This window comes from Amblyomma mixtum, chromosome 5 (genome assembly GCF_055824585.1).
Source record: "Amblyomma mixtum isolate Tamu chromosome 5, ASM5582458v1, whole genome shotgun sequence".
NCBI lineage: Eukaryota > Metazoa > Arthropoda > Arachnida > Ixodida > Ixodidae > Amblyomma > Amblyomma mixtum.
Window position 1 is genome coordinate 96,990,783 of NC_143016.1, and position 22,447 is coordinate 97,013,229.

Consider the following 22,447-nt stretch of genomic DNA (forward strand, 5'->3'; position numbering starts at 1 on the left):
CTACCTGGAAGCGTTGTAAATAATCCTGGTATATATCTCTTTCGTATACGTAAACGTGAGTAATAAAAACCATGTTATACATGTCCAACAGTCTCGGACAAACAAATTGAAAATTTATGGCAATATTTAAGGCAATGGTCCATTTTTCTCATATGTAGCAAAATCATTGTTTCTAAGTGTTTCCATCGATCGCATCGAAAACCTAAGACTGCCATAGCAAACCAATGAGGAACGCTTTTGGCGATAGCGAAAACGTTAATAGGAAAAAAAATTATATCTGCTGTCAGGTTATCTGCGGATATATTCATTGTTATAGTGAGAAACTCGCGGTCGTCTACGGTGTCCAGCTCAAAAATGCTTTTGTCTAGAATCGCTGGGTATGAGAAAAAGAAAACAGCGATGGCCGAGTAGTGATGGTGATAACAATGATGGCTCACAAAGCTACTCAGTTTATGCCAGCGGTGGTTCTAATCCCGCATGGGGCTGAATAGTTTTTTCTCGTCGATGCAATTCGGACAGAATGTTCGGAGGTTTTCGCTTCGGCTTCATGTTCGACTTCAGGTTCGCCGCAGTTTTCGGATGTTGCTTGCGTTAATTCGCCAAGAATGGGACCTAAAAGCATTTCAGTGTTAAAATGGGCATTAAACGTGTAGAACAGTGTAACAGTCATATCTGTGGGCGCGAACGTTGGTCAATATTTTTCTATTAACCTGCTCACCAGTTACGACAGACCCCGTAGTTGAAGGCACACAATAATTATCGGCCACTTTGGGTTCTTCAACGTGCACTGGCGTCGGGCATCCTACCGGGGTTTAGCATTTAGCTTCCGTTGTAATGAGGCCGCCGCAGGTGGGATTTGATACCACGGGTTAATTACGAAAGAAAGACCGTCGACTCTACTTCAATACGCAATACTCACATTATTTTTCCTTCCCGTAAGAATTAGACACTCATCACAGTTATCATTATCACTGTCCAAGTACTTCAATACGCAATACTCACACTATTTTTCCTTCCCGTAAGAATTAGACACTCATCACAGTTATCATTATCACTGTCCAAGTACTTCAATACGCAATACACACATTATTTTTCCTTCCCGTAAGAATTAGACACACATCACAGTTATCATTATCACTGTCCAAGTCAGCCCTCCTTGCGTAACGAAAGCGTATCCAACTGAGCTTAAGTTAACCTTGTTCATACCTGAGCAAACCTTCTCACCTCGTAACACTACCCGAGTCTGTGTCGCGCTCGACTCTTTTCGCCTATTCTTGGTGACCACCCTATATCATCCGAACAGGCGGTCAGTTATACACCCTGTACATTACACCTACTTGCCAAATCCACTTGAAAAGAAAACAGTATTTCGCCTGACTTAAGAATCAATTAAGGTGCACAAAATATTAGTACAGTCTTCTATGTTGACTGCAAAGTTTTGGGATCTTTGTGAAGGCAAATGACACCAATTTCCACTCTCAGAGTTTTTTTTTTTTTTTCGTCAGTAAAAATTGTTATCGTTTTTTGCCTCGAATAATGCATATTTTCTGCTTTCAACTAATTCCAAGTTCATTTTTGTCTCCTTCCTGATAAATGCGTAAAATGCATGCATTGCTGAAGCGCACATTTTGTACCGCCCAGCTTTAGTAAAGTCGCGCAACGACACAAAATGGCCGAACGAAACTGTACAAAGTGTCATCGGTCATTCCGCAGCTGTGGATCTCTGCTGCTTTGTCGCGATCGAGCCAGGGCGACCAAGCGTGAAATGTTGCGCCTTGGAAGCGCCTTGCAACGACTAACGGCGAGCCTGCATCTGGAAATTCGCTGCACGGGATGTTATTTTTTAACAGCTCACATCTCTGACACGCCACGAACGCACAGAATATTTGCTTTCTCTTAATGCTCTTTTTAGTCGCCTGAGGAGGTTAACCGGCAGTAAACGTCGGAACACTCTAACGACGAAACTTGCGACAGCGTTAAGTTTTGTTTCCACGAATTAGACTTCCCCAGACAGGCAATTAAGAAATTCTCTGAAAGGGACGACCTTCTACCGGATGGCTACTAATGCGATACGTGAATTGGGAACTTCGTAACGGGGCAGTGGCGAAATGGGGACACGGGAAAGCGATTATGTGTGTCGTCACTTCATCCCAGTTTCGCAGTGCCTATTCGGAACAAGGGAGCACCCTGATTATGGGCTGTCCCTGTGTTGTGAAGCTTTGTTGAAGTTAGAGCTGACATCTGGAAATTAGAATGCAAAATCTGAAAGTTGTTCACACCTATAAACAGAGAGTTCACAATTAGCCGGCACCTTGGCTCGCTTTCATGTGGCCGGATGTCCTGATGATACCTCGTATACAAAAGGCCGCCTGTTCGTTAGACTCACGAGAAGCTTTTTTGAAATCAGCTACCGATTCGCTAGCTCGCTCTCTATAGCTTACACAATGCTGCGTAATGATTTTAGGGAGGACACTTCCCAATCATTTTATTTTGCCCCTGGATAAAAAAAGCTGCATTTTACATTTTTGCAAGCATTCATTTGAGTTGCAGAACCGCTGCACCTCGCAGAAAGGAAAGCGGTGAGAAGAAGGCGTGCACTGTACGCTGAAATCAATTTCAAGACAGGAAAGAAGACACGGTCTGCCACAGTCAGCTTTAACAGCAAAAAAGAGAACGTAAAGAAAGTTAAAAAAAAGCCAACAAAGATATACACAACCTCAACGTGTGCAAAATGGGTGTCTCTCAGCTGTCAAGCAGCCTTCCCATCCTGTCGTTTACCTTGTGCTGGTCTCTCGCTGAGCCGGCAGCCATGAACAATGGGAGGCCGCGGTGTTGCGTTGCGAGCGTTTGGCACGGCAGAGGCGACGACGACTAGGTAGGTACACGACGTGACCGCCGCGTGGTCCGTCGAGCGACGCACGGACACCCCCCCTTCCCCTACCGCGCAGCGTCCCGCCAGGTGGGGCTTTGGCGATGCGTCGCTAGAGCGCGAGCGCTACCGCGCGACTTGGGTGAGGAGGAAAGTCTCGCCCGCGCCCCGGTGAGAAAGGAGGAAGGGTTCGAAATAACGGTCAAAGAGAAAGTCTCCGCTTCGAGCCCGCCCTCTCTTTCAATTTGCTCTCCCGCTCTTCCTTCGCGTCGCAACGTGGGTTGTGGGTTGTTGGCCGGCGTCACACGGCAGAACACGTGCCTGCCTGTGACGTCTCAGCCGCCCAGCGCACGCGCTCGATGGCAATCCGTGTTTACAGCGGCGACATCGCCGCGAGGCTTGTCGACGGCTGTCATGACCCGGAGCCTGCTGCTGTTCTTGCTGCGAGATAGTTGTTTCCCCAGCGCGGCCCTACGTTTGCCGAGCGCCTGGCTTTCATCGAAGCTGTCTCCTGTTACCGGTCCCTCTTTTTTTTTTTTTTGCGTTATTTTCATTTAGCCTTCGTTGGAGAGCTCTTCCTGAGATCGGCTTCTGCGTGTTCGTGGCGGACACCGCTCATTCTACGAGTTCACCCCCCCCCCCCCCACCCCCCCACTCCAATTCTCTCTCTTGCCATCTCTCTTGTTCCTGTTCGACAAGTGCACAGGTTTTATGCGTTGTAAGAGAAGCTGCAACATGGCGTTCCCCGTCGCCCTCAAGCTGCCTCGCACCTGACACCTTCCTACCTACACGGTACTGCAAGTGCGCTGGCACTGACGAAGTGTGTACCTTGCGGAGGTTGACATCGGAGAACCCGCACACGTCGCGGACATGCCTTAACACGCAGCCTTTAGTATCGTCCACCCACGACGGTTTCATACCCTCATCGGGCCTCACTGATTATGAGAGCCAGCTTACTGCACCCGTCGCTCTCACGCAGCAAGGAGAGCTAGTAGTTGAATCAGTAAACACCACCGTGGAACGCGCTAACCATGTACAAAGCAGCGTCGAACTGTTGGCGTCGTGTAATGTCGTTCAACATTTCCCGCTTTGAGTTCTAGGAAACTAATCCTATACCGGAAACAAGCTGATAAACGCAGTGTTTGAAGCAGCGATCAGCCTAAACAAATTTCAGCAGTTGAAATAGCGCCACCTCGGTTTCTGTCTTTCTAAGCAAGAACTTCTTTTTCTAACTTGGAATTAAAAATCAAAATCAGCCCCGTTTAAAGAGCACGTGAGAGTCAATTGTGTTGTGTGTACCATGTAAACAGCGAGAGTATTTTTCTCATATCCACAAGTGAATAAGCCACCACGGAAAGGTAGACTTCATCTGAAGTTTCCGCCGCTTCGCTATTAGTGCTCTCGCAACGCTGGTGCGCACGTCACCAAAAGCTATCCCCTATGCTTCTGGGTTTCGGTGGCTGTTGGCTTCTGTCATGTTTTTTTTTTTCTTCTAGGGATTTGATTTTGATAGGATGCGGGCCCTTACTCGAAAGCGGCATTTTTTCGCTCAGTTTTTCCAACTACAATGGAAGTCAAATTATGCGTTCCCCATTTGTGTGACAGCCTGTATTGTATGACAAATTACCGCGGGCCCGGCGAACTTTCATAGAGACAACACATTGAAAGTTGATATAAGACGAAGGCGGAAAGGCATTGCTACATAATGACAAAGCCTCCTCACAAAGCCTCTTCTACGCAATAAGTGTTGAAGGCCTGATCTGGACGGGACGATTCGTCGTCGGCATGGTCGTGCCGTGTGTCGCAGACTTGAAACAAAACTGTTTTCTACGATTTTCTTGCTTATTGAGATTACCGGTCGTCAAGCTGGCAGTAGCGACCCTTACGTGAGTCTATACGCTATATTGGCTGCAGCTATCATTGCTTCGAGGTACACAATACCCGCTCAAGATGATCACAGTTCTTTGAAAAATGTTCGTCTTAGATGTTGGCTGAGGAATGCTCATCGATTTAATTCATTTCAAATACGGGCGATTTCGATTGAAAAAATAATGACATTAGCTTTGCACCTCTTCAAAACAAAACGGTGCAGCGATGTTGCACTGTGTGAGATCTGCAGAGCTGTGCTGCTGTCCGTAATCGCTCAGCTCCTCAGTGTGCGGTCAAGCGTGGACGTGAGCTCTTCACCGCTCCCATTCAAGCTGTGTTCTTTTCCCTTCTATTTTCTTCCTGCAGCTCTTTCTCTCAGCGTGGCATGGACAGCAGCATTACACACCTTCTTCAAGCCCCTTACATCGCTTAGCTTTCCTCATGAAACATTCATTAACCTTGCGCCGCAAGTTGTTGCTGTTGTGTCCCTGTGCGTTTACCCGTCTTTTCGCGCTCATTACCAACCTTCTGCGCTTCTTCCTTTCTCCTTTTTTCTACCCTACATCCTCTTCCGGGCAAGTACCGTAAGTAACCCGGACTTCCTCGCCGTTTCTTTCTGCCTTTTCCCTCTTAGACCCCTTTCCTTTTGCCTCATTTAAGACAAGCCTTTGTGGAGGGAAAGAGTGCAGTCCCGTCGCGAACAAAAGCTCTTGGGAGACGCGTGGTTTCACACTTTGCTGGCGTTGAAAGCTACCACACACGCTACTGAAGTACCTTAACTACACAGTCCTGAGGGACCGCTTCTAGTCTCTGCTAGTGTATTCAGGCGGATACGAGCTTCTTCCGCCCTATTTCGGTTTCGGTATTTTGTTGATTCTCTTCATGCCATGTAGCCAAACAGAACTTGGTCGCTTACTTTGGCTACTACGCTACACGGCCGCCTGTCTCTCTCGGGTGTGCCCCTCCCCCCATTTTTTTTCTTGTTTCAAATTTATCTGTGGTTATGGAGAGAGGCAAGACAAAGAAACTAGCAGTTTGCGTCAGCACCTAAACCGGGCGGTGAGGGAAAGGCATGAAAAGAGTGAAAGAGAGAAGAGAGAAAGCTGTGCCGCTACAGTCGCACTGAGTATGACTTCCACACAAGGAAAATGTGGTCACATCTTCTATCAGGAAGCAGTTCGAACCGGGTGTAATGAAACGCCATGGATTAGCTACAACTTCAGCAGGTAGAGCTCCTTCAGGATAGAGCTCCTGCATCATGCATCACACAGCATTCATTTGCTATCAAGCACGAACTTCAATATTGTCACCGCCGCTGCGTTGCAGGTTGTATTGAGCGTGACTGTAGTCACGTACCGTGCGCTGTCTACGAGGCCTGTGCCCTGTACTTGTACCGGCGACTGTAGTATCGCCACTAATCCTTCGAATATGAACCACAAACGCCGCCTACAGGCCACCTTCTTTAACAGATTATCAAGACAAGATTAAAAATCTAAGAACTTTTCACCTCCATCGTTAGATAAATATGCAGTACCGTCTTCTGTCACCGCGACAATAGCAAAAAAAAAACGGAACTTACGAAGACCAGCCTTGCAGCTGAAAGCAAATAACTGCTCTTTTGCGTGCGTGTGCGGTCGGCACTGCGTAAATAGCGCTGACGAGATTGCGAACGTGCGTGGTGGTTGAAAGCGCGTTCGAATCGCCAGTTTCCATCTGGCGTATATCTTGATAGCCTCTCTGCTGGGAATTGTTTCATTCGTTTATAGCTCGAGCCCCAGCGCAGACTAATTACGCCCTCTCGGAACGCAAGCCATCGATCTGGGATCCTTTCCGGTGCAAGTAATTACGGCACGCTTCGAGAGTTCTTGATATCTTGCGCCAAGTTTTTACTCCTCACTTCCCCCTCGCACCTTATTCTTTTAACGTCCCTCCCGATTCTTAATAGAAATATCGGGTCTTGACAAATTTCTCGACAGATTTACTCTAGTGTTTTATTTATCTCCGGGTGCTTCTCGAAATGTGCGTATCTCCTGACTACTAGAGAAAAGTAAAATCGCATTCAGGGTGCGTTATTTGTCTTGCTTAGCAGAAAGCAGTAGACAGTGTCGCTAAATTCCCTCTGGAAGGGAAAAGAGAGTTAATTATCTTATTACCAGCTAGCGATTGGACGGGAGTAGCAGTCATCTTTTCAGCGATCTGTCTTCCGCCACTGCACCTCCAGTCGTTAGCACCACTGCCTATGACCTCGCGAATTTCCGCTCTCTGTGTAGCAGTTTCATCTCTTCCAATTAGTTTCAGACAGATTTGAGCGTGGCTGCAGTCGCTCTTTTCATCAGGTTCTAGCCGTTGCCTATGGGTCCAAAAAGTGTTTATATAATCCGTGTTTTAGAAATGTGAAGTAAAACAAACTGCAAACTGAAACTGACAGGCGGATTTAAAAAATAAGCTGGGAGAACGGATTAGGGGGCACGAGCGGCCTCCTTTCTTCTGACCGAAAGCGACAGATTTTCTTTGAGACAGCTACGTTGCAATCCTTTTTCTTCAAACGAAATAAAAATGTCAAGAAACACCCGTGTCTACTTCCGCCGTGTTTCCGTTTGTACGGTTCCCACTAGTATACTCGCTGTTACTAATAGAGCAGGTGTGCAACTGAAACCACTACCATTCTATTTCTCTCTCCCCCCCCCCCCGCCCCTCCCCCAACATCTCTACGCACCACTCTCCCCAAGAGTAGCTCATAAATCCGCCTCTGCACGATACCCGACCCCCAGCTGATGCGTTCCAGGCAACTTTTTGGCCAACATAAGGTCGTATAGAAATTGCAGCGCGGCGCATCTGGCATTATCTCAGGGGAAAGCCGAGCCTGCGGATTCAGGCAGTCATTTCGGGGCGTGTTATATATCAAATCGTATCTGCCTTCCATCTCGTTCGGTGTTCTGCGCGGGCTGCCATTCGTTAACCTCGACGGAGGTTTCGCGGCCCCGTAGCTAGCGGCTTCCAAGGGGACTACATAAACCATTTGTTTACTCTCGGACAACGCACATTCGCTGCGTCGAGCAGGCCTCACTTTGTTCACCTATTCGCCTGGAGTCGGCGGGAATGGGTTCCATGGGCGAAGAACCCTTACAGCATCTAGCGACTGAAAGGACCCGGTGTCCGGTTCCGTGCCGTTTCTCGTAACAACAAAAGAGTGGCCAGTATCGCTTTCCTTTCAGCTTCTTGCTGTTCTCTCCTTTTTCACTTTCACTCAATACTTACCTTTCTTTCTTCCTTTGTTCCTTTCTTCTTTTCTATCTTCCTTTCTTTCTTTCTTTCTTTCTTTCTTTCTTTCTTTCTTTCTTTCTTTCTTTCTTTCTTTCTTTCTTTCTTCCTTTCTTTCTTCCTTTCTTTCATTCTTTCTTTCTTTCGTTTTTCCTTCCTTTCTTTCCTCCCTTCTTTCTTTCTTTCTTGATTTCTTTCATTATTTCTTCCTTTTTCCTGAGTTCTTCTTTCTTTCTTAATTTGTGTTTCTTTTTAATTCCTTAATTGTAACATTATTTTCCTTTATTTTTCTTTCCTTAATTCTATCTTTCTTCATTTCTTTGATTTTTCCTTCTTTCCTTCCTTCTTACTTCTTCATTTTTATTTCTTCTTTTATTTACTTTTGTCTTTATTCTGTCTCTCTGCCTGACATTCTGTCTCTCTATAGTGATAAAATAAAGCATACACTCGCCAAAGATGCTTTTTAAGACATGACGTTTCGGGACCCTTACAGGTCTCTTGTTCACAATGAAAGATGAAGGGAATGGGCCGCTTCTTATATGCGCACTTGACAGCGCAGTGAGTGGGCGTAGTTATCCTGGAGATTACCCTTCGTTCTGTGAATGACATTATCTGTAGTTTGTATATAAAAAGATTCTAACAGCAGTCGTGACGATAAGGGTTTCATGGTATCTATGATTGTGGCGTTCTCCCTGTGAATGGTGGGGTTCAATTCTTGAGCATGCTCTGAGGGCCCTTGAGGGTATCATGAATAAAAAAATAAACAAGTGGCCGAACTAGAACTTGGAATAAGGTTTAAATATCCTCAAGAATACATTTCTCGACTTCTGGTTAACGCGAGTAAATTTGAACAGCAACATTGTAATGCCGTCTGTGACAACACTGTTAGTTGTCCGTGAGGCATCCGGTAGGTGTCTTAACAAGCCTGGGGAACGAAAACCATCCTTTGCGTGTCCATACTTGTAAAGACGCAAATGGACTGATTCACGTAAAAGTACTCGCGAATCGAAGGCCTTTTGTATGCCGTAGACTGCGAGAAATTATTTCGCACAAACTCAAGCCCTAATAGAACCGTTGCTTCATCGGCTTGTCACAATTCTTTTTCACCATTTCCTTACGTCACCACTCCACCGTGAGCGCACTGCCGCCAAGTTAGCAACCTACATGGAGCCCGGAAAACTTCCCTTTTTTATCGTGTGATCCAATGCGTCGCCTTCGTTGCGTTCTGAGTGCTCCATTGTGCCCTAGATTAAAGCTTGATTACATTTACCCTTAATGCGGGTGCCAAAATTAACGCCTTCCTGCCGAATCCCATTTGCCGGCAAGAGCTTTCATTAGGGCGAGGCGTCGCCGATTGGTCTCAGACTGTTTTTGTTTCCCTTTTTATGGCGAGCGACGATGCGGTTCTTCGTATTACCTGAGGTGCGTGCTATGGAAGCTATTAACACAACTTTCGCAACTTCCAGGTCTGTCGTACTGTGGGCTAGGTGCTATGTGCTGCTCGCAAGTGAAGACCGTTCCCTTTTCCCGCTTAATGTTTCCGCTTAAAGTTCCCGATTAAAGTTTTCCCGCTTAAAGGTTTTACTTGTGGTGTTGCCCTTAGTCCTATGTATTATTGAGAAATCGTACTTCCTGAAATGTTCCTTATTGTTCTGCTGTTATAAATATCACGCTGTTTATCGTCTAGTAAAGTTGGAGCTTAAGCAAGCAGGCTCGTTTAATTTGTGTACCTCTTCGCACAGCATTCATTTGTATAAATGCCGTACCGGAATTCTTTATGTGAAGTCCTAGATTAGAAACGCGGTGATGCCTCATACGCGTTTCAAACGAAATTGCTTGTGGGTGCTATAACGGCGATATTTTAATAAAACAGAGTGCTGAACTCTTATGCCGCTTTGTGCAGACTCCGAATCATTCGCCCACTTAAGACCTTCCTTGGGTTCTTCACATTCTCCCTGCTTGTTTTCGGTTTCTTTCCTGTAGCAATGGTTAGCAGCACATTCCTTGAGAGTATTGTTAGCTCAGCTCAGAAGTCTGGCTAGTTAGAGGAACTTTCTACAGCCCTAATATCTTCAGGTAAGAATATTTTTGAAATGTTTTTTGAAGCAGAAGAGCAGTTCATTCAAAGATTAGTAACAAAAATAGCAGTAATCCCCTCTCGCCGAGACCACTTAGGAAAAGCTGTGCCGCCCACAAACTCTCTCGTTCAGCTGCTCCTCAAGTCCAACCATGTCCATACAAGTCGGCCAGGATTACAAAAGAACAAGTGGCGAGAATGCATCTGCAGTTCATGTGACCAACGTCGGCTTAAGAGAGCGTGGTATACTAGTGGAAGCGGGATCGCGGATTTTCGTACAACTGTTTTCCCATCTTCGCCGCAGGTTCAGCCCTAGAGCCTGAAAGTTAATTTTGGTACAAGCCCTCACATTCACCGGCATCCCCATTAGCCCTGCACAACAACGTAGTTCGAAGCGTGAGCTCTGACAAATAAAATGAGCCCTTCGATTCATTGTCCTGCAGGCCTGCCCCTGTTTTGACGTTGCAGGTGAAGTCGACGTCAAAGTATTCTTACGCTGATCCATAACTACAGCGCAAACGACAGGACAGAGATGAAGAAGGGACACCACACAGCGCTGACTCACAACTAAAGTTTATTGGATGCCAGCAGGTATAAATACCTCCCTGGCGGCCAGAAAGAATGCAGTCCACACTTACATGCGTGACTGGCATAATAGTATACCAGTCACGTGCCACGAAGCAAATCACATGCGCGAGAATACAATATGTAAGTGTGGACTGCATTCTTTCTGGCCGCCAGGGAGGTATTTATACCTGCTGGCATCCAATAAACTTTAGTTGTGACTCAGCGCTGTGTGGTGTCCCTTCTTCATCTCTGTCCTGTCGTTTGCGCTGTAGTTATGGATCATCGAAAACACCAACTCGCCCAACAAATGCTTTTGTCGATATTCTTACGCGTCACTTTCTAGTCACCCTCTGCTTGTTATTATCTGTTTTATTGTACTGGTCTAAGCAGTGAGACCTTACAACGCAAAGCGACAGCCGGTCATTGCCAGCCTGCAACATGTATAACGAGGCCTGCGTAGTTCGCCCTTGCCCAGGGAAGAACTGATGACAAAGCAGGAGAGTCGCGCGTAGTGGGAGTGGCGGCGCAGGCCGGTGTGTGTGTGGTACTCACCTTAGCAGTGAGGCAGTAGTCGGAGGCATCGTGGACGGAGCCGCGGGAGAGGCGCCTCGAGATGGCCTCCTTGAAGGCAGCGGGCCCCCGACGGCCGCCCGCCTTGCGCGAGTCGCTCGCGGCCACGCCGGCTCACCACCGCCTGCCACCTGCGCATGCGCCGGCGGAAGCCACGTCACTCGACGTCTTCTGATGAGCCAACCCTGCGCTCTCTGAATGCTTCAGCTGCGAAACTTCTGTTAGCAATTCCGGCATGTACATCTAGGCAACCTTTGCAATTCACCAGATGAAGGTGCCGACTAGGATCTTTCACTTAAGTCATATGTGCCACCCCGCAGTTTTTTGCTCATTAGGATTTGGGCAACCCTGAAAAGTCTTTGTGACCGCCGCAGGGTGGCGCGACAGTCTGCTGATCTCCATATTTTTGACCAATCAGCTTATTATAGTTTGCTGCGCGAAGTACAAAGTGTGTTCCGCAGATGCTATGGTTCCAGAAATCTGGAGCCGCAAGCAACCTCAGGTGCAAAAAATTATCTTTCAAACTCAGCAGCAGTCGCCTGCTGCCGGTCTTTTACAGACGGTTATTCAGTACCGACCAATATTATCCCAAGACATTAAGCACACATTAACGAAAAGGTTTGTGTCCTGAGTTTAGCTCAATTTTTAGCGTTTTACTGAAATGAAAAATATCGTCTTCTTTTCTTTCTTTTTTTTTGCCCTTCTTACCTTCGGCTATTTCTTTTCTCTCCTTTCTCTTTGCTCATTAAACACGCATACATCACATGCACCTACTGGACTAACAAAACGTGAGTCGGCTAAAGAAAAGAAAAAAAACGAGCAAAAACACACTAAAGCAATGTAATAAAGAGACAGGGGATCGAAAACACCACAAAACGTGCGTCACAATGGCAGCGCAGTGCATAGACCACAAGCGCTGCAATACCTGCACCACAAAAAAGACCGCAAGCGTTGACATGAGCTGTAATGCACCCCAGGAGCTAATAATGGGGAAGATCGATGAAACAGCGACACCGAAGAAACGCCGTGGACTGCACCGTTATTATTTCCAAGCCATTCGCTCTACGATACGATACGACCTGCGATGCATGACATCGCGCAACGCGGGCGTTGCGCCACATTACATAGTGCACATTAAGCCCTTCTACATGGAGCCTCACGAGGCACTTATTCAGCGTCACACAAATGGCCCTGCGTATACACTGAGTTACAAAACGTTCTTTCGAAGGCTTCTCAGGAGTGAGTGACGTTATATTACACAGCGCTATCCCGCTGCAGGCGCCGTTAGCGTGACAAAATCATTGCATTAGTGTCTCTCAGGAAGCTTTAATTGGAAACGACAGTGACGTCCGTGGTCGCAGTGCTTTCTGCACTGCCCGTGAGAATTCCCTACCGCGGAAAATCGCGCTGTGCTACTCTTCTCTGCAACATGCACGCCACGTGCTTAATGGGCTGTGCACTCAGGATAATGTGCGAGATGCTTAGCGTTTATTTTGCCGCACCTATTAAACAACTGTTTTGTAGAGCAGAGAGTGGCATTTAGTAGGGGTAAAACGAGGTGTTACGTCAGCGGCGTGCCCTGTAAATAAGTGACAGGGTCATTAAGATACAAAGGAACCTAACCACTGTTGCAATGCGAAATTCATCCTAATCCGCTTCTCTCAAAGAGCAGTTGGAGAATAAATGAAGCCGAAGATAATGTTAGTCATGCGTTATTTCTTCTTTATCTTTGAAAGCACTATTGACCTCGTAACCTGTAAAACTGAAGCCTCTGAATTCAGTCAGTCACGTGATGCGGGAGATGGCGAGAAATAAATGAGACTTTGAATGAGGGTAGTACACTTTAATGAGGGTGACCTTGGACAACGTGCATAAATAAAGTAGATATTGCCGCGACTGGGTTTCGAACACGCGACGGAGCAAACACATCAGCTTCGCTGGCCACTGCACAAGAGCACTATGCTATCGCCGCTTTTTTTTTCTTTATTGCATGGAAGAACTTCCGTAGAAAGGAGGAAAAGTTCAATCAGACTGGTTCGCGTCTCAAGTTGCCGGGCTGCTTAATAGGAGCCCGCCACAGCCCTAACTCAACACTGCATCCCCATCAAAACATCAAAATTCAGGGAGGCACACACATGCATCTAGGCACGGCAGCCAGCTTGGAGGTTCTTCGCGTGCAGCATATACACTCCTCACCAAAGCACACTGTTCTCGAAACACAGATTTGGACGATCTTGGTGGCTCGGCATGTCTGTCCATCATGGCATGTCTTTGGAAAAGCCGTATGCTATCGCCGCAGCCGATCGCGCTTCGTGTTAAATTGAAACACACACTCGCGCTTTGCATTGCTCGTCGTCGTCTTCATCAACTTCTAATTGTGCGCAAGTCACGAAAGGAAAGGAAAGGAAACGCGCTTTCAATCGCGCTTTCTGGTACGTGGTGCTGGCGTCCACCTGCACGAGTACGGGCACGAGTTATAGGTCTGTCTGATACCCTGTCTATCTCGTATGATACCTTTGGATGAAATCGCGATGTCGTGAGTAAAAAAAAAGAACACAACAACATTCGTGCAACAAAAGCAGTCCCCGCCTCAGATTAGCAGGTGCTCATGATATAGTACGAAGAAAGCACCTCTTCATCGGCTCTCGCAGGTAAGCTGATATCAGCGATGCTGCCTGAAAACACTCGCCGAAACAAAATCTGCCTACAGAGAACGCGAGATCGTCGCCGGAAAAAGTGTAGAGAGATTGGTTTCGCACGCACGCGTGAATAATGTATTCATGTTCTTCGCCGTTCTCCCAACAAGGACGTCACGTGCTTTTTTTTTTTTTATCTTGACACGTGGCGTAAACAGGGATCGCTTACACGTCGGAAGCGTTGTATTCGCGTCAAAGCGGCGCCGAGGTCTGGAGACAGGCAGTGGCACCTTGCTTCTAAGTGCTCTTTTCAGTTTCGTCAATCCTCGGAAGAGTTTCGGAAGCCTTCTCCGGTCGCGATGGCAAGTTTCGCATTACCCAGTTGTCAGGGGTCGTATGCGGAGTGCATACGTGCCTATCTATTATTACACTCGAAATCATTACACTCGTCGGACTCTTTGTTTTCCGATGCTGCATTCAATGATACCTGGTGATAAACAATGGAATTCATGGCTGTTAGTTTCTTTTCGGGGGCAAAATTAAAAAAAAAAACGCTAGTCCACGAAGATTTCGTCGAACATTAGAACAACCTCCGTTGTTCTAAACCAGTCCGCAGTCCCTCACTACGGCGAACCTCATAGCCCGCCTATTTATTGTTAACGCAAGAGTTCGTTAATTCGTTTCTCTTTCTTGCTGGTAACCCAGAAATGCTCGTCCCTTGACGCTCAATTTTCACTTCTTCCTCCCTCTCTTCACTCGCATACGCTCTACACGTTAGCGCTTGGCGGCGAGCAACGTGACGTTCATACCCTGGCGTCAGTAGATTGCCGCCGTTCCAACGCCGTTGAAACAACATCACCACGCCCTCACTCAGCGCCCCGGCACGCGCCACGCCCCGGCGAGAGCTCCTCCAGCGGTCCCCTGCGGAGCCCTTGAACGTCACTCGTCCATCCTCATTGTGTCCTCGTAATTTCCCGACCTTCCTTCTCTCACTGTCTCTCTATGCCTTTCTTTCCTTACATGTCTTCCTTCTTTTGTTGCTGTGTGTGATCAAGGGCTCGGGGCTCTTGCCTGGAGGTCTGCAGCCTAGCTGGAGAAGAGAGCAAAAAGTCTCGCAATTGCATGTAATTACGTGACAGTGTTGCGAAGCGTATTCGGCATCGAACTTGCATGCGTCGTGCTGTCATTTACGTAAAATGTAGCGCACACGTTGCAACACGGATAAACTCTGCGCTAATTAACACTCCGTTTTTCTTAGGTCTGTTTTTCTTGCGTTTTTCTGAAGTCGTAGATATACCTTGAACAGCAGCTACTATAGAATGGCACAACTCAAAAACGCAGAGGCGAAAGCCTTTCAAAGGAGGCCTTTGATCTCTTCTGATGTTATCTTTCATCTCTGCTGCGGGGACTTTTTCATCTATAGAAGACCAGCCCGCACATCTGTGTGTTTATGTAATTTTTTTCATGTTTTATTGATTTATTTTTATATTGCTCTATTTCGCTTACATAAGACCAATTAATTCTTGATTATGAATGCCCTGCATAGGATCCCCAGTTTGCTTACTTAACTGACATGTTCGAACAAGTCCAAAATAATGCTGCGAGATTTGTATCCAGCAATTATAGCTTTTTAACTACTGTCACGTTAAGGATCTTTAGCAAACCACAGAAAACATAGCAAAGACCGGCTTGAACCTCACTTTTATACTAGACGACTTGATCATCAGTGGAAGATCCGAGAGATAAAAGGCCGGACAGATAAAAGGCCGGACCTCATTCTTTCCACTGACGATCAATAAGCGGAACTAGCTGCCAGATGGCGTCACTGAGCGCTGAACGGAATATCTATTCCGCGCATTTTTATCAGATGTGTGACGTGGTGTGCAGTTCTCCTGCCCGTGTTTTTCATTACTTTTGTGACACTTTCTTTGAGGCCCGCAGCTGTCTTCCTTCAGTGCATGTTTTCCACTCTTCATTAATACTTGTGTCATGATATCTTCCTTATTTTCTGGTATTTTAGTTGCTATTCTTTCGCCCTTACCAGCCAATGTTATTTGTCGCCCCTCTGCAATAATGCTTTCGGGCGCTGTAGGACTGCGTAATAAATAAATGAATAAGTTGACAAAGAAATTGAACTCTCCGGTCAGTTTGTTTATGGAACGGGAAGGGTTAAGAACTCTTCCTAACCCCAGTGAATAAAACACTGCAAGGCCCCGCGAGTACACAAAAACTGGGCTGCTGTAAATCGATTCCGCCATTCTAGTTCGCATAATGCCCTCAGATGCCGTCAATACACAAGCCTCGGTCTTATTACAGCTTTATACAGCAGAAGCACAATTCGACAAACGAAGGTTTCCTGCTTCTGAAAGACGATCGAGAGAGAGATCTGTTTACAAAGAAATGCAGAGAAGTCGTACCGAGCTATTTTTTTATATTCTGTACTGAGGGGAGGGGAAAAGATAAGAAAGATGGTAATCATGGCCGGCGAATACAGAAGAGAGGTGCGAGTGTATGTAAACACATCGTCATCATCAATGTGCCTAATAGAAGCCGCGAGTCGAGGTCCACGGTGATTAGGAATCGAATAAACGCTAATGCCCGAACTTTCTTCGGGATTCTGCGTTGCAAACGCTCTTCGCGTTTGTCTAATGCGATGAAGTCTCGCTGTCGTAAATTAACTGTCTGGCCTTTGCTGAGTCCTTTGTCTCAGAAATTGTGAGCGCGCATAGACACAGCAGTATAACGGCATAGCTCATTGCTTGCATTTGTAGTACTTCTGCTAGCATATTTCCTTACTTTCTCTTGCCCCGAGGGCCTGCTGTTTTCCCGATTTTTTTGTTATTGTCACCATGCTATCATGCTCGATATTTTAATGCGATAACATTAAAACCCTCATCCGGAAAAAAAATTTCATCACAAAATTCGTGTATTGGCTGTGACGCCATCAGACCGGAAGTGACGTCACGTCCGGTAAAAGTGCCAACAGCTTCGAACGCTATCCCATTGCCCACAGAAAGGATAATCCGTTGTCCCTGTGAATTTTTCCCCCCGAGAAAAGGGGGGGGGGGGGGGGGGTCCTTAGAGGCCGTTTTAACGCACCCACGACCAAAATAAAATAAAGGACTGAAATAGCTGTCTCGGAGATACATAGAAAATATAACAGCTAAAATTTTCTGCGCTTTCTTCGCACTCCGTTTGGTTAAAAACCAACACAAAAAGCGTAAATTAATCAAATTGGCGCCATCCAACGGAGTGAAAAGTCGCAAGCGCCGGCCGCGAAGCAGTCGAGTGTCAATGTCTGAGCGATGGCCGGACGCTGTCAGAGCTACTCTTTAAGTGAAAGCGTCAAATACGCTAGTTCCTTTCCCCTCCGTGAGCTGCACTTGCATCATTCCTTATTCGAGTCGAGGCGCCCGCTTCCCGGCGCGATTCATTAAGTCGGACGGAGCCCTCTTCACTCTAAATGACACTGAAAGTTGCGAAAATACGAAATGGCTTTCTCGAGTGACCTACTTCAGACGCGCACAATCGGGGCCAAGGTTTGCTTTTTGGGGGACTCTTCTTTTTGGCTTGATTTTCTGCACGCTTTGTCGCCCTTTCCGCTGACAGCGCAGCCGGCGGGAAGAGAAAGATTATGTTATCGATACGCTTCTTGCTAATCAGGAGAGAATTCTTCGGAAAACAGAAGCTCATTAGGGCGCGCGCCCTTAATTGAGGCCGAGCCATTTAATTAAGCAAAGCCAGCCCCAGCCGCGGCAAGAAACCACAAGAAGAAGAGGAATATCGTCATGGGCGACAATTCGTGCAGTTCTTATTCCGCTCCTTCCCGAAAGAAATAAACTAGCGGCTGCCTGACATTTGCACCGGCGACAACGACGCCATCGTTCCTGGCCAGGCATCAGCCGGACGTCGGGCCTTCGGACGCCGTATTTCTCTCATTAGCGATGGTCGGCAAAATCTTGTTACGGAGCCCTGAATTACGCTTCCTGCTTGACTTCTCGGTGGCAGTATTGTTCTTTGTCGTTTTCTTTGTTATCCTCTGTCGCCTTCGGCTCATCTTGAACCAGGACAGCCTTGGGAAACAATGTCGGGTTGTTTGCGGACGACCAACCAACCTGACACAGCGCGTGGCGTAGACTAGGATTTCTGCGGATATCGACACCAACGTGTTCTAACGGCTATAGAGTAGTTTTACTCGCGGCTCGATTCATATTATATTTTGTTTTGTTTTTTGTTTTTACCTGTGCGTTCCCAGAGACGAGTTTAGCTTCAGATTATGACGGTTGGTATTTATAACTGCCCTGAGAGATAAGAGAAGATCGTAGTTTATTGATTCTTAAGGCAGCTAGACAATTTCAACTTGCCCCAGTCATTACAAACTGCATGTAGTCCAAGAACTTTCCATCCCTAGTGACCAGCCTCTCGGCATTTCCGAAAGGTGTAGCGCATGTCCATTGTTACAAAGCAGAGGAGTCTTCGCTTTCCCGACCGAGCAAAACAGACAGTTCTGAAAACTGCCGAACAACAGACAAGTCGTCCAGGTGACTTCTCCGTTACAGTCCGTTACACACGCTTGAATCGAATATGCCACGTGGATGGTTAGGCATCACGTAAGTCACGCAATCACGTGAATGACCAAGGACATATTTGTTCTACACTGGCATAAGTAACAGCTGAATTTTACATATCTTTCTCTTTTGATTTGTATCGAAGAGATGTCCCTAAATAACACGTATAACTCGAAGGGCCCACGCTCAGCTACGTGCAACCAAAGTTTTCTGACATCTGGGCTCTCCAAAGTGCGTTCACGTGATACGTTTAAGCCATTGCACGTCAGCATAGTTCGTTAAACTTTATACCGGCACGTCTTGAATGTTGAACATCGGTCAAAATCCAGCTTGTATTCAGTTGGCGCGACTTTATTTGGTGCTGGCAGCTCCCACAGCCGCAATTCATGTAGAGCGACATCATCACCGACAGCAAACAGCGGATATTGACTTGCGGTGTCAGGTACATCTGTTCCGTCGCTCAACATAACAAAAACACTTCTTAATCATTAATGAAATCACATGCTTACGCAGGCCTAGTTGCACGACCCACGGCGCAGGACGTTAAGCTGACGCCGCGCGAACCGCACAGCCCTGCTCCAGCATCGAGCGCGCTGCCTTCTCGGCTCGTTGCATCCGGCGTAGCGCATCCAGCGTAACGCCGCCTCGTCGGCGAGGCCTGTTTGCTCAAAGTATCGCGGTGAGCTCAGCTGTCCCCCGCCACATCCTAGCACATTTGTTGACTTCCCAGCCGCGCGCAATGCGGGCATCCGGCAACAATCTGATCGCAGCGGCTCCGATGTACAGCCCCCTTGTGAGCCTTCAACGCGCGCTCGCCGCTGCTAGAACGCGTCAGGACACCCTGGGATCAGCAGAACGCGATGGAGGCACCAGCAAGAGAAGAAACACCGGGACAAAAGAAAAGGCGAGGCAATAAAATAGCCGCAAATGCGACGAGAAGCAGAAAGAGAGGTTTTGTAATCGAAAGGTGAACAGCATGCGGCGGAATACATAGCTAAGAGCGACGTCTAAGAGCGACGTGAAACATTACGCCAGTGCTGTGCTATTTGCTTTTGGGCTCTCTTAAAGAAAACAACTTAGCTTCACTATTTGTTTGTAGACCTATTAGATAAAATTCCCAGAGTTGTTCAGCCATGTAAGCACCTTAGCTCCCTGCTTGATTGTTTCCTTATTGGCCGGTACCATCAGTCGTGTAGGTGTGCAGAATATGAGCTTTGAGAGGGATCGGACGTCTGAAGCAAAGTTTAACTTTCGAGTGTATAAGACCACCACGTAGAGAATGAAAACTGCAATGGAGTCTCTGGTGATTCCTCCCTAAAACGACTGTTAGAATGCAAAAAAAAAAAATATTTTTAGAAGGGTGACGAGCCGGGAACCAGACTTCCATTGGCTGTTTCAACACGGCACAGGGTTAATGAAGTTGAGGCTTTAGTTAGCTGACTAAAGAGAATCCACGCAGCTGAGCGTAGTAGATATGTAGCCTTCCGAGCGTTGATTTACTGAGGCTGCGAGAAACCTTTTGGTTTGCGTGGTGGTCGCAACAAAATGGATTCTTCTTGTTCTTGTGAGTGAAAGAAAAAGAAACTAGTATGCAATGAGCAGGGAAAGGCATGGGACGAAAAAGAAAAAGTGACGGCCCGACGATATCTTGTCAACTTATCTGTCTTTGCCTGCGTCTGTCTTCTTTGGTTATTAGTTTGCATAACCATGCGCAGCTCAGTAAAATTGCCTCGCGTCAATAAAATCATCCAAGCAGCCCAGAAAATCAGCTCTGTATTGCAAATAGATGATTTCACTTTGGTCCTTTATAGGACCGGCTTTTCCCTACATGTTTCCAATATTGGGCCAATTACCTGAGCTGCTTGGGCAGGATTTCGAGATATAAAGTTCTCCCGTACGGTGAAACTATGCTTTAACAACGTTGAAAATTCGGGCTTGTTGGTGCATACTTGATATGTTAGTAAAATGTGTTGAAGAGTTAGCGCTGTGTGTGTCTACTCGTTCTTGGTCGCTTGTCCTGTTTGCGCTATTGCTCCTAAGGTGAAACCATGTTTCGTTCTTTTAAGAAATTTACATAGGCAGCAAAGCTGTCATCCAAAGACACACAAAGAATTCACCTTTCACGCGAGCTAACAATTTTGTTAATCATTTTTTATTTTCAAGGAAGCATTTTTTCAAGAAGGTTTGCATAATGAAGTTGTTCCACAGGAAACGCCTGTTACCGAAAGCTCCTAAGCGTGAGTCCTGAAATGTCCAGACGAGAGAAAACCTCCACGCAAGCCACAGTGACAGGGACACCACGGGTGGATCTTATAGCAGGACAGATATTGCATCCTGCTCTCGTCAGCTAAGAACCGCTTCACGAGCTGAGGAACAGTACCATGGTGCACTGTGACTAAGCGCATGATCATGAGCTAGGCATCTGTCAATTCCACCAGTTCGCCAATCTGGACACGAGTTTCTTAAGCTTCTGTTTGCCTAGAGGCGGACGCGGAAATTAAAACTATTTTAGTTATGTATGCATGAAATGCAACCAAATTCGGCACAACTGTGTAAGTTTTTATGCTTACTTCAGAACAGCATTTTGAGTCCAGCTATTTTTATATTTGGTGAGTAATTAAGTTAACACTTTCGTAAAGTCATTTCAAGGGTTATAAATAATTAAGAAGAAAATGCGAATGTTGATTATGTCAAAATGTTTACAAAGCCTTGATCTGTCTAATAAAACTATTAGCTTCTTTTATTACAGTACCCGTTGCTCATGAAAACAATAGTTCCACTCCAACATGCATATTGTCACATAATGGTGACTGCAGTCCGCAGAGCAAGGATGCAGCGGAAGTAAAACGAAAATGTTCCTTGCAAAAATAACTTTCAAAAGCTGTGGCGCTTCTAAACAGAAAAATCGAAAGTTTTATTCCACTCCTAAACGTCTCAGGACTTATGCGCAAAAAACAGAGTCACTGTACTGTAATTCGTTACGAAATGCTCAAAATGAGCGGTACCAATCTCAGAGAAAGTGAAAGACGAGAAAACCAAGCTTAAAGTTTAATCTCCAATTTGCCTCGTTTTTCACCTCGTTTGCGTTTGGACAGAGAAATGCGGTAATTCTAATCACGCCTCTTCGCGGTGATACTAGGATGGCTCTGCTCCGTCGTCGAAAGCCTCTGAATCCGCGATGTGCTGGGACCATCCGAAGCGCGATTTGTTCAGAACTTTCGACGACTCTAGATATGAAAAAAAAAGAACTCATTCTCTTAGTTTCTACTGTATACTCCGCTATAATTTTTCGCCACGAGAAAGAAGAGGACCTGAAAGTCACGCAAAAATAAATTAACTGAGAAATTGAACATTCTGACCCAACAGGCCATTTTATTTGCCGCGTTTTTCTTTAAGATGCATAATTTGCAGGAGTGTATTGGTAGCACAAGAGAAGTTTTAGAAGTAGCGCCGTAACCTTATTCCAGAAATGGTAGTAGCGATGGATCAAAGTGAGAAATGAATGATGTCGGAAAAATGTTTTTAGAAAGCCCACCTATATTAAGCATGGTACGTACGCACTAGCTTTTAGAATTAAATCAGTCACGGAACACTTAGAACAGCTCTTAATATAGTATAGTGCTGCGCGGTTATACGCAATGCGATGTTATGCACCCTATGCAACGTTATGCTAACGTATGCTACATTGCACTTTATTATGCAAGTCTAAACAAAGCTACGCTACGACGCTCTGCTGTGAAGTACGTATCTGAACTTGGTTGTGCATATGAAGAACGCAGTATGCTGCGATAAATATTCGACGCTATGCCAGGTTGTGCTTTCCCGCGCTCTGTTGTTATGTGCCGAGCTGTGTCACGCAGAGATTTATTGCAACAAACACCGAAAAACTGAAACAAAGAAGAATTTCTCTATGTAAATGGACGTTTTTAAATGGTTTTTTTTTACCTCGGGAAAGAAGAGGAGAGGAGGGGGAGGGTCGTTTGCAGTTTTCCTTTATGTTGAACATAATACATGCCAAAAGCAGCGCTGA

General features: G+C 46.3%; 1 protein-coding gene across 3 annotated transcripts in view; it reads right to left on the reverse strand.

Moving 5' to 3' along the window:
* The window catches only part of LOC149343101 (uncharacterized), a 76,194-nt gene extending 73,220 nt beyond the window's left edge, over positions 1-2,974 (reverse strand). For 2 of the 3 annotated variants that reach the window (XM_089545614.1, XM_089545613.1), the window contains exon 1: positions 2,779-2,974. In XM_089545614.1, coding sequence (XP_089401740.1) covers positions 2,779-2,811 — 33 coding nt within the window. In that variant the 5' untranslated portion in view covers positions 2,812-2,974. The remainder of the gene's footprint in view (positions 1-2,778) is intronic. The other variant, XM_089545616.1, reaches the window with a different exon arrangement.
* Positions 2,975-22,447: the final 19,473 nt, after the last annotated feature.